Source organism: Cryptotermes secundus, unplaced genomic scaffold (assembly GCF_002891405.2).
Source record: "Cryptotermes secundus unplaced genomic scaffold, Csec_1.0 scaffold1232, whole genome shotgun sequence".
NCBI classification, from domain to species: Eukaryota; Metazoa; Arthropoda; class Insecta; order Blattodea; family Kalotermitidae; genus Cryptotermes; species Cryptotermes secundus.
Genome location: NW_019719383.1, coordinates 189,875 through 210,569, shown reverse-complemented (window position 1 = coordinate 210,569; position 20,695 = coordinate 189,875). Strand labels below are relative to the sequence as shown.

The window sequence follows — 20,695 nt, the reverse complement described above, 5'->3', positions numbered from 1 at the left end:
TAAGCTAATTACTTCTATTTGGCATAAGGAAAAATTGCCTGATCAGTGGAAGGAGTCTATTATTGTACCAGTTCACAAATAGGGTGATGAAAGTGACTGTCGTAATTACCAGGGGATGACACCGCTATCAACTTCATACAACATTTTATCCAATATTCTTCTCTCAAGATTAAGTCCATATATAGATGAAATTATTGGGGATCATCAGTGTGGGTTTCAACATAACAGATTAATTACAGATCATATCTTTTGCATTCATCAGATATTGGAGAAAAAATGGGACTACAATGAAACAGTACATCAACTATTCATAGACTTCAAGAAAGCCTATGATTCAGTTAGGAGGGAAGTACTGTACAATATTCTGATGGCGTTTGTGATACCCATGAAAGTAGTTAGGCTGATTAAAATGTGTTTAAACAAAAAGTGTAGTAAAGTCCATATATGTAAACATTTGTCTGATAAATTTCCTATCCAAAATGGTCTAAGACAAGGAGATGCTTTATTGCCACCCCTTTTCAACTTTGCTTTAGAGTATGCCATTAGGAAGGTCCAGAGAAACCAGGTGGGACTGAAATTAAATGGTACACATCAGCTGTTGGTCTACGCTGATGATGTCAATGTACTGGGTGATAATATAGACACCTTAAAGAAAAACACACAAACTTTAATTGACACAAGTAAGGAGGTTGGTCTAGAAGTAAACACAGAGGAAACTAAGTATGAATGAATGAATGTATGAGGGGTAGGCCTTCTCGGCTCTTGCACAGCGACCTCAGTGGTCTATGTTGCTGTTACATTGCCAAAATGTAGGGCAAAATCATGACATAGAGATAGGACACAGATGTTTTGAAAATGTGGCACAGTTCAGATATTTGGGAACAATGATAACAAATCAAAACCTGATTCAGGAGGAAATTAAGAGGAGATTGAACTGAGGTAATGCTTGGTACCATTCAGTCCAGAAACTATTGTCTTCTTGTCTGCTGTCCAAAAACATAAAAATTAGGATATACAAAATTATAATTTTGCCTGTGGTTCTGTATGGGTGTGAAACTTAGTCTCTGACATTAAGGGAGGAACATAGACTGAGGGTATTTGAGAAGAGGGTGTTGAGAATATTTGGACCAAAGAGGGATGAAGTGACAGGAGGTTGGAGTAAACTGCATGAGGAGCTTCATAACTTGTACTCTTCTGCAAGTATAATTAGAATGATCAAGTCAAGGAGGATGAAGCGGACAGGGAATCTAGCAGGAATTGGGGAGAAGAGGAACACATTTAGGATATTGGTGGGAAAGCCAGAAGGAAGGAGACCACTGGTAAGACCAAGGCATAGGTGGATGAACAATATTAAAATGGATCTTAGAGAGATAGGATGGGATGGTATGGATTGGATTAATCTGGCTCAGGATAGGGACCAGTGGAGGGCTCTTGTGAACATGGTAATGAACCTTCAGGTTTCATAAAATGCTGGGAAATTCTTGAGTAGGTGCAGATTTGGCTTCTCAAGAAGGGCTCAGCTCCATAAATAAGTATATACATAAACAATCCTGAATATCTGTAAAAGACAAATTGGTCAATGAAAAATATTACAAGAAAAGCAAAATCCCTTAATGGGAAATCACTGCAATGGCAGTTCTATGAAACCTTCCATGTGCACTAACAGACATGCAAGAATAAATGCAGAATTGTTTTAAATTAAAAAACAGAACATGACTTGCTTCAAAGCACACATACAAATATATAATTCACGTATCATCAATTATCACAGAATATAATGTTAATTAGGTCTTGAGCAAAGTTCATCCAGCCACTCATGCTTATCAACCATTTAATCAGCACTAAAATAGGAAACAGTGTTAATGGTCACACCTCAATTGTTCCAGTTTTCTTTCTTAAAAGAAAAACCATTAACAAGGGCCTCTGCTTCACACAATATCTTCAACTGCTGGTATGGTGCCAATAATGAAAACAGATCAGTTTGCAAATGCAAGAGATAAAACTACACAAATACATGAAAGTGGCATACACCATCAGAAACTTTGTACCACCTTCTTTTACTGCGTTAAGGGACAGAAGGAAGAGGTATATCTTGAGGACCTTAAAACAAATAATGTATTTATCAAAATGTAAGATGAAGATTTTTCTCAAAATTGAACCAGACATTCTGGGAAGTACTAATCACCTACTTTCCTTTCATATGACACAGACCACATAGAAAATGACACATCAAAGAATTCTTCTATTGTTGCATGTGTACTTCTTACTGAGCTGCTGCTATCAATGATATGGGACACAGACTGATGGGAGAGATTTATGAAGTATGCTGATAATGTCATAAGTTCATTTTACATGTGTATGCAGAGTGTTCCAAAACTCAATGTCAGTATTTGATGGCATCTTAGGTCATTTGGAGATCAAAATATCATATACAGTCACACTCTCAGTTATGGTACTTCAGACTTAAGGGCAACTGAATTTCCACCATTCCCCTATTCAGTATTCGGTATTGAGGGGGTGGGTTTCCCCATGCACTTAGACCAGTTATTGGTCCATTGTGCGTCCCCCTTTAAATTTCTACTGTCTCCATACCCTACTGGTACTGGTGCTTACTATCAGCCCCTTTCTGCCAGCGAGGTTCCAACCTTCGACTGGCAGTGGTATCTAATAGTTAGTCCCTTTCTGTCAGAGAGGTCCTCCCTCCTCTGGCAGTGGTACCTAATACTTCCCCCATCTACTGGAGGCATTGGAAACTACTTTGGGCGGGAAACTTTTTGGCCAAATTTAGCTCAGAGGTCTCTTAGAGACATGAGGTTCTTTTACGTGCCGTAAATCTACAACATGGGGCCCACGGCTTAAAGTCCCTCCCGGAGGACTTGTTCCCTGAATTTTTTTGCCCTTAAAAATTCAACGACCTCCTCCAGGTTTGAACCCGCGTACCTTGAGTAATGAGGTGGGAATGCTACCCCTAGACTACGGAGGCCACTCTAATACCATTCCCCTAAGTTGTGGTGTTTGCTTTGGATGACACTACTGTCTAATCAGGTTCCAACAACTAGTGTCACTTTCAGTCTGTTTATAAACACAGTTCGTTTTGCATCTCTGTGTTACTCTGTCACACTCTGTGATTATACTGTTTATAACTTTTATTTTACTGTTTTGATGTGATTAAATTATAAAATAATATAATGGCAAATAAAAGTGAAAAGTCATAAGGCTATTACATTCCATTCAAAGGTTAAAATGATTAATCTTAGTGATAATGGTGCATTGAAGCTGAAATATGATGGGAAGTCATAATGTTTTAATTATCACCATGAGAAAATTATAATTCCAAAATATCATTCTATATAGGAGATAGCCCATTTCCTGAGCTTGCTGAACAGTCAAATTTTCCCGCACCAAGTGGACAGAGGGAGCCACTGGAAGGGACAGAAGCAAACCTTCAGCAGGTGTATTAGAGTAACAGACATTGAAGAAGGAACTGGGCAAGAAGTCTTAAAGAGATTCTGGAAAGGCTTTACAAACTTAGAAATGGCATCAAGTCTATATGAGATGCATGGAATGATGTTAAGATTTCTACAGTGAAAGAGGCCTGTTAAAATTATGTCCACAGTTGCTTGATGATTTTGAAGGCTTTGAAAATCCTGCACCCGAAGTGAGGTATACATCATTGACCCTGAAGGACTAACTTCCAAAATTTTCTATAAAGTTTTCCGTTCTTTCGAAGATGGCATGACTCCTTTGAGAAAGCATGATCCAGATTTTGAAAAATGTTTGAAAGTCAGTGCTAATCTTGTAACACAGAAATGTACATGAAATGAAAAAGACTATCTGGCTCACAAACAACCTTAGACAGCTACTTCCGAAAATGAACAGAACAATCAGCATCATGAACTCAAAACCCTACTCCTTCTATTGCTGCTTCAAGAAGTCCATCCAAACCTCCACCACAAAAACGTTTATTCCCTTGATGATTTGACTTATGATGTAGAAGATATGCCTTCTCCTTCAGACTTCCTTCAATAATGTTATATTTTAGCGTCCTGTTGCGCTGATTTAAGTCCATGATTTNTTAAATGTTATAAATATTAAAATTGTTCAGGATTTTTCATCCCTATGTCGTATCTCACTACACGAGTAGTGACATAAGACACAATAACAGCAATACAGGATACTCAGAACACATATTAAACACAGGACATGCATATGGTACTATAGAAAACACTATGGATATCATAGCAACAGGTAGGAAGGGGCAATACTTGAACACATTGGAGAACTACCATATATATAGAATGACAAAGAAAAACACACACATGAACAATATAAATAAAGAAATATATAACTCAATATACCACGAATTAAACACTATCTACACAGAACAACATAACAACACCCCACCATGTACCCCCACCACATCTACGCCCACATCATAACTCAATCAAAACGAAGACAGCACACACACACATACCCAGCAGGCCCAGCAGTATAACACATGCAGTCACAGGAGCAAGACACAACATAAAGCACAGTGAGTATTAAAAATTATAATACCACAAGTAATAAATAAAATTCAGAACGCGGTATTAATGAATAACAAATTCACATTACAGATACACACACGAAAGTAGAAAGAGTGCTCCGACAGAAGAGGATAGGTGTGACTTGCGTAGTGAGATACAACATAGGGATGAAAAATCCTGAACAATTTTAATATTTTTAACATTTAATATTTATCAATATATATGATAAATATATATCTTAGTTATTTTAATATGAAGACAGCAAGGCATGCAGTGAACTAGTTTAACGTAAATCGAATAAACACCTGAAGATGGCACTTTTGTGCCGAAACATGTAGTGCGAGAGAGAGGAGTGAGATAGATGTGTATGCACTGGAAGACGGTTGAAATAAATCATGGACTTCCTTCAAGAAATTTTTGTTTCTCCATTTTGCTTTGCCATCCCTAGTATGAAGTAAGCCAGTGGTTCAACTTGCAGACATTTTCGAGTTACGACATCAGTCTGGAAAGCTAGGGTGACATAACTCCAGGGTAAGCCTGTATATACATTTACAATTCTAAAATGTGGAATTTCTGTCAGAATTACTTTTGCAGTTAGTGAGTGTAACTGTTGCTGAGGTCGTATTACTATATTATATTTAAGCACCCTGTTGCACTCTATACGATATATGATATAAACTCCGTCCCAAGTGCAACAATATATTGTAGATCTTTCGTCTTGCTTTCTTCTACACTGCATGTTTCGACCGCAAACGGCCATCATCAGGCGTATACACTCACATAGCTGTTACACTGCACGTAGTTTAAAATTGAAAACATACAGGTCTTCCCAATTGTTCCCCCCATCGCTGCCAACACGATCTACTTCGCTGATATTTGTCTGATTAGTACCTCATCTTTGCCACCCACACACGTCAATTTTGACTTTCATGAACTGGCACTTTTAAAATGCCACAGCAATAAGACTCTTACTGTAGTCTTATAGGATATGATACTGTTCTCTATTAGGTGGTTATAAGGAATATCCTATCAGCCATTATTTCTTTCAGGTGTTCTTGGCCAGATCTCATTTCCTTAAGGTTGGCATCTGTTTTTTCTTGCATGGCTTCTGTTCTGACTTGATGGATATCCATTCGGGAGATGAGAGTACCTCAAAGAACCTCAAACTTCTTGTTATTTGCATCTATCTTCACTTCCATCCTTGCTGTCATTTCTTCTTGGTTGGTTCTCATTTTAGCTTTACTTCCCTTAGAATGGCATTCATTTCAGCCAGTATTTATTCCATCTGTATAGTATGGCAATATAACTACACAATGCAATCTTCAATTCAATCCCACTTCTGACACCAGTTGTCACATGTATGAGTGTGATTATAGAGGGGTCTGGATTGGTAACTGGATTTACTGAACATGCACAGACCATAACTACAAGTAACCACAGCGGTATCAGTAATTCACACACTCTGCAGTTCACTACTGCATGTACTAAGTCTTCTCAGTCAGCTGTGTCTTCACCAGTGGATGTTCCCCTGCTCCTGGACTCACGTCCTTGCAGGCTGGCAGCCATCTCACACCAGCCATCTACTCTTCGAACCGTTATCTCAAGACTCTCCTGTAACGGCAGCTGTTCCTTTAGTGTATAGCCTAGGCACAGACCGCACAGAAAATACCGCTTCCTACAGTTACTCCATTGTTCCATGCCATACAGCCACAATATCATATGATTCTAAGGCACTCTGGTGCCATTCATCCTCTTTCAAGAAGGCTGAGGGTGTACACACAGATTGCAGGAAGCCATTTTAAACAATTACTGTATTTAACCATCTAAGTAAATTATGATGATAACCTTCAGCATTAAATTTGTGAAACTAAAGTGTCCTATTTTATCCCAAATTTTAACCCGTAAATGGATATAGCTGAGCAAAAATGAGAATCAGATGTGCTTATTTATCCAACATTTTTGATTCCAGGTGACTGAACACATCCCTCAAGTACTCATGTTGAGTCACAGGTCACATACATGGTGTGTTCAAAAAGTATCAAACCTTCTTTTTTCCCGCATAAACCAATGAAGCGCGGGAGGCTCCTTTTGGTGGAGATGTGGAGGTGACATTCATGCGCAGTTCTGAATTTTTTCCCGCCCACAGAAAGTGTCAGTCGCTGGCAGTCGGCCTATGAGTGAGGACGTGTAGTGAGCGCTCGTCGGATTCCAGTAAGGTGTAAAATGATGGAACAACATGAGCAGCGATATTGCGTCAAATTTTGCCAAAAGCTTGGTAATACACAAGTGGAAAACATTCACAAGATTCAACAGGCTTTCGGGGACGATGCCATGAGCAACTCATGGATAAAGGAGTGGTACAACCGCTTCAAAGATGGCTGCACATCAGTGGACAGCGAACCACATTCAGGCAGACCCTCAACAAGCTGAAATGAGAATGTCATTGAGCAAGTGTGGACTTTGGTCATGGAAGATCGTCATATCACAGTCCGAGAACTTGTGAATGAGATAGGGGTAAGCAGTGGATCGGTACATTCAATTTTGACCGAGGAGTTGGGCATGAGGAGAGTGTCCACAAAATTCGTACCGAAACTGCTAACAATGGAGCAGAAGCAACGCCGTCTGGAAATCACACAGGACATGCTGGACAATGCAAACAGTAACCCAACTTTCTGAACACCATGATCACAAGTGACAAGTTGTGGGTTTATGGGTATGACCCGGAAACCTCCAAATCAATAAATGTATTTCTGCCGACCAAAGGTTCGATACTTTTTGAACACACCGTACTAATGTAATTGAACCAGAGTGAAAGAAGTGTTGGTGGTGTAAGTGAGAGCAACAACTTAGGAAATTCGCCCAAACTAATATGTGCAAATAGTTGTAGAGAAAAAACCTTATTCACTAGCAGTGGTTACACTAAACTTCATAATATATCACGTCATCAATCAAAAGGATCAGTACCCTTAATTGTTTATTATCAAAATGTAAGAGGATTGAGAGGGAAGGTAAATGAACTAAGTGAATTATATCCGACTTTCCCACATGTACTATCTCTCCAAACATCACATTAACTACCCAGAACTACAACAAATTTTTCTAGATATAGCTTAGAGGTTGGCTACTGTAGAACATCATATGAAAAAGGAGGGGTTTGCATAAGAGTACATGAAAAGCTAAGGTATGTAAGCATTGACCTTGCAAAGTATTGTAAGGACAAGGATTTTGAAGTTTGTGCCATCATGATACCTGAATACAAAAAAAATATATTTAAAACTGCTATATACGATGGACCCAAAAGAAACCGAACTAATTTTTTTGTGGGCAGAGCTTTTGTAGTACCGCGTTTTGCCGCTATGAGCACATAGAGCTAACATTCCTGAGTCGATAAGCAGACTACCGTTGCTTCAGAAAGTAAGGACTAGTTTCGGCAGAGTTTATAGGTACAACTGTTTTGTGTGATCGTCATTTTTGCAATGGCTGATTTTCGTGAACAGCGTGCGGCGGTGAAATTCTGCTTTTTGCTCGGGAAAAGTGGAACAGAAATTCTTGAAATGTTAAAACCGGTGTACAAGGACGATGCTATGGGGAAAACTCAAGTGTTTGAGTGGTTTTCCCGTTTCAAAAATGGTGAAATGTCAATTGATGACAAACCTCGTTCTGGTTGTCCTTCCACAGNTGCTGAACAAAAACAAGGTCGCGTGGAAGCATGCTGTGCTTTGAAAGAAGAGTCCCAAAATGATCAAAACTTTTTTTCAAAAATTATCACTGGTGATGAAACCTGGTGCTATGCTTACGATCCTAAATCAAAGCAACAATCAAGCCAGTGGAAGACTTCAAGTTCGCCTTGCCCCAAAAAAGCTCGTCAGGTGAAATCAAACATGAAAACAATGCTAATTTGTTTTTTCGATGTGAGAGGAGTCGTCCATTCAGAGTTTGTTCCGCAGGGTCAGACAGTTAACCAGGCTTTCTACTTGGAAGTTTTGAAAAGATTGTGCAACAGTTTGCGGCGGAAGCGGCCAGATTTGTGGCAGTCGGGTGACTGGTTTTTCCATCATGACAATGCCCCTGCTCACACAGCCCTGTCTGTACAACAATTCTTGACCAAAAATGGTATCACCCCTGTTCCTCAACCTCCATACTCACCCGACCTTGCCCCGTGCGACTTTTTTTTTTGTTTCCTCGAATGAAAAGAGACATGAAAGGAAAGCGTTTTGCTGATGTTGCTGAGGTGAAGGAAAAAATTACGGAGGCGCTGTCAAGCATCTTAAAAGATGAATTTAAACAATGTTTTGAAAAATGGAATAAAAGACTAGACAAGTGTATTAGTGTAAGTGGAGAGTACTTTGAAGGGGATTGAAGGTTTGTGCTTAAAATTTGAATAAACAAGTTTAAAAAAAAGTAAGTTTGGTTTATTTTGGGTACCCCCTCGTACAGAGCACCATCAGGCAACTTTGATACTTTTATCATAAAATTAGACACAATCCTCAAAAAACTTTTCATGGTTACCATTGACTTTATTGTTTGTGGTGACATAAATATAAATTACCTAGTTGACTGATGGAAAAAGCCAATTAGAAGCTTTGCTTAAAACCTACAACCTAACAAGTGTAGTCAACTTCCCTACCTGCACTCAACATAAATCTGCTACAACTATAGACATTACCAAGGCTAATTAATGTGCTGTCAGACCATGATGCTCAGATTATAACATTTTATTCTTTTAGTTTAAGACCTCCCATCCAAAAAGGTATGTTGATTAGAAAGATTAATGAACATACAATAAATGATTTTCTTCTTAAATTAAGCTACGGAATTTGGGATACTGTTTACTCTACAGATAATGTTAATGAAATGTTTAACTCCTTTCTAGACTCCTATCTGAAAATCTTTTATTCTGGTTTTCTTCTAAAGAGAGGAAAAAATAATAATAATAACTCGATCACCTTAGGAATTTCTTGCAAACGTAACTTCTTATCCAGAATTTCGAATTACTCGTAGTATTAAAAGTACTTTCCAGTCCTTTGTCCAATGATAATTCAATAAATTGAAGGGTTTCTTCAGGGAAAGGGCTGTCTCTTTGTGTTCAACAAAAGGGTTCACAATCCACATATTTTGCGTCCAGGGATCATGTTCGGGATAATATTTTTCAAACGACAATAACATCTTCAAGTGGGCTGCAATAATATCTTAAACTGAATGCTGTGAATAGAAATCATCTGCTTCCATAATATAATCTGAGTATGACTGAAACATTTCATTGTTTCCTTCTGCAATCATATTAAGCTAGAGTTTGAGTTTCTTTTTGAATGATTCGATCTTGTTCCATGCATTAAATATTGTTGTATCTGGACGTTGAAGTTTTAAATTCAACTCATTCATGTAAGAAAATATATCACTGAGATATGCCAGCCTGGCTATCCATTTCGTATCCTGGAAATAATGGGAGAGGTTACTTTTCTTATCAATTAGAAAGAGCTCAACTTCCTTTCGGGGTTCATACAACCTCTTGAGAACTTTACCGCAGGACAACCAACAAACTTCCGAGTGGAAAACAAGATTTTGATGATCAGAGCCTATTTCATCGCACAATGCTTTTCACAGTCTTGTGTTTAAAGCACTGCTTTTTATATAATTAATAATCTTAACAGATTGAGACAGGACTTAATTAAGCTCAGGTACCTTTTTTTGGAGGCCAGGTTTTACCAATGAATGTAGCAATACGCTGACACTAAGTTATTGCCTGCCATATCCTTAATTTTAGTGACCAAACGTGAATTTCTACCTGTAAGACAGGCAGCACCGTCAGTGCAAACTCCAACGCAATTTTTCCATTTGAGACCTCTCTCTTCAACGAAACCATTTAAAACTTTGAAAATTTCACTGTGCGTAGGTAATTCAGAAACACTTAAAATGTCATCCTTCATGTCATTCTCATCATGGTCAATATATCGTACATACGTAAGTAAAATGCCGCTGTTCGGAATATCTGTAGATTCGTCCAGTTGTATTGCAAACAATTTCGATTTTTTAATTTTTTCAATGATTTGCGTTTCTGTATCTTCTGCCATATCAGATATCCGCCTACCAACTGTATCATTCGAAAATGTAATGTCTTTCATTTTACTTGCCGCAGACTGGCCTAATACTTCATTACAAGCAGCAATCAAAGAAGGCTTAATGAGTTCTTCCCCAACAGAATATGGTTTTTTACATTTAGCTATCTGTGGTGATATTAAATAGGATGCTGTCAGAAGTGAAGTGTCAGTGCTTGAAGCTTGGTAAATAATTTTCTTTTCTACTTTAAGTGCATCTCTTTTACCCATAAAGAATTCAATGGGTTTGTTGACTAGATCAGAATGTCTTGTGTTGAGATGTCGGGTAAGTCACGATGGCTTCATAGCTTCATTTCCCAGAACAGTAGCACAAATGACACATTGAGGTCATGGCAATTGGTCGGTGTTGGGGCACTGTATGAAACCAAATTTTAAGTAGCTGTCCATGAACTTATGAATGGATGCAGACTTTTTCTTGTGTGTGCCGGTGGTTTTCCCTTCATTCNGTCATTTGATATATTTGTTATAGTGCCTTTGAGTTGGTACGTCCTACCCAAAAACCAAATTTTGGTCTTCAAGACCTTTCCATGTTTCAAAGTGGTAAAAGGGCGTAGTTTGGTTTTTGGGATCTGTTGGTCATTGCCCTAGTTTTCTGCNCCTGTCTCTTATTCATATTAAAATTTAATTCACTCAGGTTTCGAAATAAGCACTTACACAGTGCAATGCGAACTTCCTCCCTACATCAAAGAGGTATCTCATAATCGNGCCTGAGTACTTGCATAGGGACGAACTAGAGTATGAGCTCGCCGTTTGAGGGGCTCCTATCGAAGGGTTGAATGTGGCTGCACTGATGGCGTTGTTCAGGACCTTGCGCAATGTTGAAGTGAAGNTTTAAAACCTGTTTAAAACATTTTCTCCATATACATTATTTTTATTTCATAGAATATTTTCAATATGAATGTGTAATGCCGTGTCTGCATTATGTCAGAGGGCGCCCCCCATTTTACTACCTTCCCCTTTCCACTGTTCCACTTCCTGGTTCCGGACAGCTGAGGTCCAATGCGAGTGATCCATTCTGTTGTGGGAGCTTGAACTGTTCAGTAGACNTCCTTTTGTCAGGATAAATTTTTGCAAATCAAAGAGTTGGTGGAAAGCACGGACAGTTCCCGTGTTTTCATTGATTTCCCTTGTTATTTACATAGACTTGGCCATCTTCATACTCTGTTCGCCATCTGTTCCAGTTCAGAATAATACCACCCGAGTTGGAGTCTTCCACCCTGACATTGCGTGAGCAAGTGCAGTCACTTTTGGCAGAAATCAACAGCAATTTGCAGAGCGAGGAGCATACGTCATCAGTACCACCACTCGCTGCAAGTACGATCAATTCGCACAACGCTGAAGGTACGGCCAAATCAGCTGTTGTATTTTCTGCCAGTCCACACATGGAGCATTTGACCCCTTCCCCTCTTCTTGTCGTGGATCCAGCCAGTCAACGATACGATCCCTCAATCTTGGGTAATCTACCCACCACAGGGGTGTCCACTTATCCTGGTAGTATTTCTACCTTTCCCTTCATCTTCGCAAAATAGCCTACCATCACCAGGATCATTCAAAGTGGGATGTAAACGTGTCATGGCTCCAGTTTGCCTTTAATTCTGCTCACCATGAATCCCACAAGGTGACCCCCCTTCAGTCTCATCTTTTCTTTTACACCGAACTCGCTATTGTCAAGGATTTATTTCCTGACCATCCTAATGGACGTTCCATTCAGGAGTGATGGGAGGCCGCAAGGAGAAATCTCCGGTTTGCTTATGCAGCAGTCCGGAGGAATTACGATCGCCATTGCCAACCACCCCCGTTTTCAATTGCAAACCGGGTCTGGCTCCGGAATTATCCCCAAAGTAGAGGAATGGATAAGGTTGCTGCTAAGTTATGCCCCAAGTATAGGGGACCTTTCACCCTGGTCAAGTACACTTCGCCAGTTTCGGTGCAGTTGGCAGACAGTGACGGCCACAACAGAATCCGGGCTCACGTCTCGCAGTTAAAGGTGGCGTGAAAACCGTACGGTTAAGTTTGTAGAAGGAAGCTTGCGATGCGTCTAGATTGTTTTGTGTCCATCTACAAACTTAAATCTGGTATTGTCTATTCTGGTAAGCACAGGCACTAATGTGTGGTTTAAGATAAGGAAGAAATGTCCTCTGATGTGTATGTTCACTCTGAGGTATTAATGATGTATATTTTGAGCCATGGACACATACTTTGATGTATTCCTATATACACCCATTTACTCGGAGGTATTAAAGGTGTGTTATTGTACAGTGACATCATCATTCGGCAGGGGGGCATCCCCCCCCCTTACTACCTTCCCCCTTCCACTGTTCCATTTCCTGGTTCCGGACCGCTGAGGTCCAACGCGAGTGATCCATTCTGTTGTGGGAGCTTGAACTGTTCAGTCGATTCATCTTCTCCTGGTCTGTACGATTTTGACTGTTTGATTGGCGGAGGCCTGTTACCTCCAGGGACTTATATCGTATTCGCATTTAATATTTAATATATATATTGTCATTTGATATATTTGTTATAGTGTCTTTGAGTTGGTACGTCCTACCCAAAAACCAAATTTCGGTCTTCAAGACCTTTTAACGTCTCAAATGAATGAATGAATGAATAAGGGGTGGGCCTTCTCAGCCCTTGCACCGTGACCTACGGTGGGCTATTGTGCTTCCCCTTTTGATTATCCCCTCAGCAATCCTGCACTTCAAATGAAGCGTAGGATTTAGTATGTGGGGGTGTTGAAACAGTCACTTGGTTCCATAAAGTATTGACCCAAGCAACGTAATCTTAAATAAGCTAAGGCTTCACATTCACACAGGATATGTGTGGCTATTTCATTTTCTTCTTGACACCTCTCACAAGTGGGACTATCACTTAGTCCCAGTTTGAAGAGGTGTCCTTTAAGGTGACAGTGTCCTGTAAGCAGTCCCACCACCCATCATAGCTGGATCCTGTTTAACAGTTCCTTCGTTCTTTTAGCAGAGGGTCCTCATATGAGTCCCTTTGCTTGCCTGAGTCCAGTCAAGGATCCCCAGTATTTCTTGTGCTTCATATTTGTCCAGTCCCTGATTGCCTTTCTGGCAACTTCTGTTGAGATGCCACAGGAATATTTTCAATATAAAACCTCACAAATTAATGACTAGTGAGAAGCTAGTAACAAACTTTATATTGTCATACTTATGGCATTTTAGGAGTAATATGTTATGATTTGCTTGTAGTCAGATATCTGACTAGTTCTTGGTTGAAATGTTTCTATTGTTATTTCATAGTCAATTCTAACAGTATTAAATTCACTGGAATCAACTATCTGATTCAACATATTTTATTTCATTTTATTCTATTCAGTTACTTTGTTTTATTTATTCTGTATATTATGTACAAGTTTGACATGTTCTGTATCTTTATGTGTACTGTGGATCTGTGGAATGTTAAATAAATCGAAATTGAAAAAAAAAAATTGAACAAAGAACATTCTGAAACTAACTTAATAGCTCCTACATGTTGTCACCAGATGCATGGCTCTCAATACTCTTACACGAACTATCGTGCTATCCTATCTATGACATTTCAGTTTCTTTTGGGTTTTTATTTTCAAGCAAAGGCAATTTCAATTATGACAATAATATCATATCTACATTATAATTCTACTTCTGAACATGGGATTTAATTATGTTTAATGTAAAAATGAAGATGGGAAGAGAGGTGCCTTTGTGAAGAAATCAACATCAGACCAAAATTCTGGCCACATTACAATGCACTGAGACTTCTACAGCCATACAACAGAGCCAACTATAAATGTAAATTTTAAAGGATCAGCACAAAATTATGTAGAATGAAAGAATGATTGTGATGTTGCACAAAAATGTGCTGTGCCACTGAAATGAAAGAGATATGTCAATTGTTGAAGTATGAAGTATCTGGTTGCAGAAAAGAGTACATTCATGGAGATGGAGCAAGTGGATGTTGTGCCATAACTGGAAAGTCAAGCCCTAGAGAGAATGGAACCTGTCTGTCAGTTGGTAGTTGTCCGTCTCGCAGCTGGCATCACAAGAGGAATGGTATAATTATGGAATGGTTGTGGAAGTGTGTACTGTACTCTAAGTCTATGGCCATTCATACCTATTAGGTTATCAAGTGGATCAGGAAGACATGCAGCAAGAATTTGTACTTGGCCTTTATCTGCAACGGCACTTCCATGTATGTGTGTAGCTGCACCAATCCCTACATGTCTACCTCCGTTCTGATTTGGAACTGTGTTTAGGTTTGGCATACGTGCTCCTGGTAGTGGCTGATATGATGCGAGGGCCATTAATTGGAACAGTAACTACACTTGCTATTCTTCTTAAGGCCGTCTGAATACGGGCCCTTCCTCTATTTAGCCAGTCCAAAATTTGTACTCCACCAGCTGCAAGTTCTCTAAAAATTACAGGTTGTCGTTGTTGTTTTCGTCGTGGTTGTTGTCGTGGTTGTTGTCGTGGTTGTTGTCGTGGTTGTTGTCGTTGTTGTTGGTGGTGGTGGGGATGATGACCATCATTCAAACCTCTTGCTTCAGGTAATTTTCGTGTTGGGTCATGTCTCAATTTCAACTCTGGATTCTTGACTTTCATTTCCTCCTTAGCTTTCATCGCTTCTTTTCTAACAGTATTCACATCAACAGAATCATCAGTGAAAAGTGGACACCTGGAAATATACAGTCCTTGACCTAAGAAAACATGCTGTTTCAAAGTCAATAAATTATTAATTATAAAATTACTAACATAGATGGGAGGGGAGAGGTGATCATTACATTATCAAAAAGAATATTTTGCAGAATTTTCCATCAGCAACTACCATAATAACAAAGAGTATTTGCATATGTAATGTATCTTAATATATCTGATCTTGTTTGTTGTTTAAATGTTATCGAATAACATGCAGAATAATTGCATTGTTGCAAGTGGTTATTCTACCATTTCCCTTAGGTTGCCACCTTTTCATTGTGTTGGGGGGATTCGGTATCTCCAGTGGTCTTTAGAGTAGACAAGAACAGAAGATGGAGGTAGCAGGTACCAAATTACATGCTGTTACATCACTGGATAACTGGGGGGGTTACTGTAATATGTTATGATTAATTAAGTACAAATGAATTTGATACAATTCAAACTTTGCAACTTACTTGAAAAGGAAGTGAAGATCATTAATAACAGGCTGACGACAATTGTAGCACATTGTGGCGCCACAGGTACATCGAACTGAGTTACATCCACTTCCCTTTATGAATTTCTTCTTACACTTCCAACAGGTTCTGAAATTCATAAAATAGGGAATAAGGAAGATCAAGATATGGTAAAATCATTTTAAGGCTTTTTCTTTGCAGGCAGAAATCAGTGCAAAGACAGTGAACATATACAGTTGACTCTGACTTTGTTATCTTGGGGGGGACATCAGTAGTGTAGTTGGTTGAGGCATCTTGCTACAAGCAGGAAAGTTATGGGTTTGAGTCTCAATGTCATTGTTTTCTTTTAATTTATCTAATCCTTCCAGTCACATTATGGCTCTGGGGCACAAAGGGCAGCTGGTGCATAATGCTGACCTCACTGCCAACTGTGAACCAAGTGTCTAGAAAATGTGGGAGCCTCGATGTCTCACAACCGTATGGGCCTCCATGGGATAACTTTTTTAGCATGTTCCTTTGAAACAAAATAGACTGTTGCACTCCTCATTACTGAATGACAACCAACAATGAAATCCAGCCAACCAGTAAAGCAAGCTTCAAAACAATTGATGTTTCACATCTGGGCCCCCCCTGCACATATCCTTATTTTGATGAATATACCACCCATGCAGTCTTATTGAGGGATATGGTTTCCATGAGTTATTGAAATTTAATAAAAACTGTTATGAGCTGTTTTCAAGAAGGCCACCATATTGTGCTCTTGGACCCATCTAAAGTGCCAAAAATATTGGAGATGGAACATTCAGATTCATCATGTATCAATATGGGATGAACACATCTTTGAATACTGAATATGAATTAAATCCATCCAACCATTCAGACACAGCAAAAACATTTTCTTTTGTGAAGAAGTGGGCATTTGCCAAAATTCTTTTAAAAAATTAAAAAAAAAATCAATCTTATTAAGCAGGGAAATTTCTTCAAAGGGTATGCCATAAATGGTGATTTTAAATTATTTTACATACTCAGTTTCTCACTTGAGTTTCATTTCACTACTGTATTACACAAGATTGCCGATTACAGTGGTCTAACGCAGTGGTTACCAACCTGTGGTCCATGAGTAATTTTAAAGGGGTCTGCGGGATAGTTTATTTTCATTAAACTTTATCTTATCATGTTCCTCCCACCTGGGATATTTGCAATGTATATCTCTGGCTCTTGAGGCCCATGGGCGAAGTACAATTTAGCGGGACTGTTGGTACCGTAACGGTACCTTCCCTTTGTAAAGCAGAGGTGAATAACCAAAGATTTGTGTAGCTTTTTCCAAGGATATTTTCTTTTGGTCCACCCATTGCATCTCAGACCCGTGTTTCAGGGTGGACTGTTGTCCTGCTCACATGCTGTCTGACCATTCACCCCTCCTCCCCACCAAATTCACCCCTCTTTGGTTGGGAATAAAGCTGGGACCATTGACCACGTTTCTTATTCTTTTCAGTGGCAGAGCGAACAACCTGTGTGTCTTTAGTTTCTGTGCAGTGAATTTTTATAATATTATACAAGTGTGTTTTTCTCAGTTTAATGTTCAGTTTTCTGCTCTTGTTCAAATAATTGAGTTCACAACGAAACTTCTGATTTTCGGTTTGTTCACGATCTTATTTAGATATGGATCAGTGGTTAAAGTGTGGATCGTTGATTGGGTGAGTGTTAAATTCATAACATTAGGCCTAATTCATATGTTTGTGATCTTCCGAATAAGCTCCATTTATAACAGTATTTTATTGGCATAAATGACACATTTAGTGTTGTAAAATTGTAAGTTAGTGCTTAACTTTTATGATATGTAAAATATAAGAAATTTACATTTTGGGTTTTATGGTGGCCGTGGTCAATTAACATTCGGTACAGGGGGTCCGCGGCATCAAAAAGGTTGGGAAACTCTGGTCTAAGGCATGAACTGTCTTTCCTTGCTTGCACACTGGGATCATGGATTTGAAGCCCGCTCACGGCATGAATGTGTGTGTGTGCAATTATTCTGTTTGTGTTCTGTGTGTAGGTAGTGGTCTTGCAATGGGCTGATCGCTCATCCAAAGAGTCCTATCATCTGTATATAAAAAAAAAGATTAAGAAACTGAAGAAGAGGCCAGGGCCCAACAAAGAGCTGTAGAGCCACCCATAAATGAATTATACTAGATTACTGATAATTACACTTTAAATAAGCAATTAGTGAGTGTGCATGCTGAGCTCAAGCACAACAGTTACATAATATCACATCATGCTCCTGTCTAACTCCATGAATGGCCACCACAGTCCACCAAGTATAGTGATGTCAGACATCCCATTAGTAAGACTTTTATATTTATCAGATTGCAGCCAAAAGCAGAATGTGTTGACAAATTTTACTTAAATGCCCCAGTACCGAACTTTATGAAAGTGTGGTCAATGTTTTTTTAATTGTTACATGCAGACAGACAGAAGGAAAGACAGGGTAAAGCTAACATATACATCACTGCAACTTCTCATTCTGAACATGCCAAAATACTGAAATAGTGCCATAATGTATTAATTTTTTTCAGATCAGTGTGTCATACTCTGATAGGTTATATACGAGGGCAAATCAAAAAGTCTTTTCCCCTATTTTTTTCAGCCACAATAATATACATACAGGGAAATCAAAATACGGGCAGTGTTCTAAGTACCTATGACTATTTTTCCACATAGTCACCACCCCGGTTCACGCATTTGTCCAATTGCACCACTAGTTTGGAGATGCCGCTGTTCTAGAATTTGGCCGGTTGAGCGGAGAACCACTGCCTGACAGTGGTTTTCACATAATCATTGGAAATGAACCTCTGACCTGCCAGGAACTTCTTCAGTGGACCGAACATGTGGTAATTACTGGGGCGAGGTCTGGACTATACGCTGCATGCTCCATAATCTCCCATCCAAATGACTGCAGTTGGGCGGCAGTCCTGTTTGCCAGATGAGGCCTGGCATTGTCATGGAGGAGAAGCACATCATCCACGAGAATCCCCAGGCACTTTTTTCTGATGGCAGCTCGCAGATTTGTGAGTGTGCCACAAGAGCTGTCCGCGTTGATGGTGGCACCTCGTGGCATGAAATCGAGCAGGGGTGGTCATCGGCAATCCCAGAAAACTGTGACCATCAACTTCCCAACAGATGGTGTTCTGTGGAATTTCTTTGTGCAGGCAAACTGGGATGTTTCCACACCATGCTCTGCTGCTTGGATTCTGGAGTGAAATGCAATACCTACGTTTCATCTCCGGTGACAATCAGATCTAGGAAACTTTCACCCTCCTCGGAGTAACGCTGTAAATGTTGCAGTGACACCATTCTTTTGGCCTTGTTCAGATCATCCAACAGCTTAGGCACCCACCGACATGAAACCTGGTCCAAGCATACCCTGTTGCATTGAATGTATAACCCGGTTACTCAATCACACTAATATTTTGGCTGAAAAAAAAACAGTGGTAAAGGCTTTTTGATTTGCCTTCATATAATTAGAGTTTGGAGACGAGTTGAAGATTACGTCTGTCAACCACTTTCAGATATTACAAGCACTTCTCTGAATTTTATAAACTGTTTTCATATTGAGGTTGCACTGTGTGTACCTACGTATATCTTCCAAGCAACTAAATTCTTACCTGACCAAAGCCTCTGTCATTCTGTTCTCTATGTACGTTCGTACTTTAACTTCATCAGTCTCCTCCACTTCATCACATCGTAATGGTATGTGGTTTGGTTTTTTACAATTCCTGAAACAAGCACAAATAATTGTAGCAAATAACTAGATAACATGATTAAAAGAACTGCACCATATGCCAACAAATTGATGTTCTGTATACACACACTTACTAATTCAATAAAGCTGTCCTTCTTGGGAAGCTAATAATCACTCAACTTCTCAAGAAATTCCTGCCTTTTCTACAGCCCAGCCCAATGGTTCATTACTGCATTGACAAGAGCTTGCCACTGGTCCCTATCATGAGCCAGATGAATTCAATCCATACTCAACTATTATATTTCTTTCAGGTCCACTTTAATATTACTCTAGGTTTCCCAAGTAGCCTCCTTCATTCACAATGTTGGACCAAAATTTTGCATATGCTTTTCAGTTCTTCCATGCATGCTATATGCACCATCCATCACACATGCCTTACTTTGATCAATGAAATATGCATAAAACCTGATTTAGTGATTTTTTCTGGTCACAGTTGAGGCTCAGTATAAAAAAAATTGTATCATTTTCCAAAATGTACTAAATTTTGCTTTAGCAAATAACCTGTATTTAGCATAAGAAATGTTCAATCAATTCCTCGATTTTGTGCAGCCCTTGTCACAACTGATATTCATTTTCTCTCTGCAGGAAATCAGTAATAATTAGTCTGATGTTGCTGATCATGACAAACAAAACAAAACAAACACCGTGATTTTATGTAAGTTTTGAGGTTTTCAGGGCGATGACTATGAAGAAAGCTGTCTTCTGGGATCTGGCGCCATGTATTCCTGGTTTTAACCGACGTTTCGGAGGAACATATCGCCTCCATCTTCAGGGCACTTGAGTTGTGTGCGAATACAGATAGCTGTAGCTGCAATGATTGGGAAGTAAAAAGTGCTGGTTTATATATGAAGTAGGTAGGGGGGGTTTGGGAGGGGGGACCAATGGGAAGAGTGAACAGCGATTAAGGCCATATATGGTCTGGGGGGCAAAAGGAGGGGATACCGGCCAGTGAATCTAGGCAGCTTGGACGTCAATGGCACGGAGGTGGCGGTTAAACAAGAACCGGTTGGCTGGGGACAGGCTATTGACGTCAATGACATGAACTGGAGACAAGCTACTGACGTCAATGACATGAAGAACTGGGGTGGGTTCGTGGAGTTCTCTT

The 20,695-nt window shown here is 39.4% G+C and overlaps 1 protein-coding gene across 6 annotated transcripts in view; it reads right to left on the bottom strand.

The window, feature by feature from the left end:
• Positions 1-20,695, bottom strand: part of LOC111866529 — a 64,800-nt gene that overhangs the window by 381 nt on the left and 43,724 nt on the right. For 2 of the 6 annotated variants that reach the window (XM_023855567.2, XM_033752364.1), the window contains exons 7-9: positions 19,454-19,564; positions 15,792-15,920; positions 13,690-15,316 (exon numbers count right to left, since the gene is read on the bottom strand). In XM_023855567.2, the coding sequence (XP_023711335.1) occupies positions 14,866-15,316; positions 15,792-15,920; positions 19,454-19,564 (691 nt within the window). In that variant the 3' untranslated portion in view covers positions 13,690-14,865. Of the gene's footprint in view, positions 1-13,689; positions 15,317-15,791; positions 15,921-19,453; positions 19,565-20,695 lie in introns of those variants that run through there. The other 4 variants (XR_002843165.2, XR_002843167.2, XM_023855584.2 and 1 more) reach the window with 4 other exon arrangements.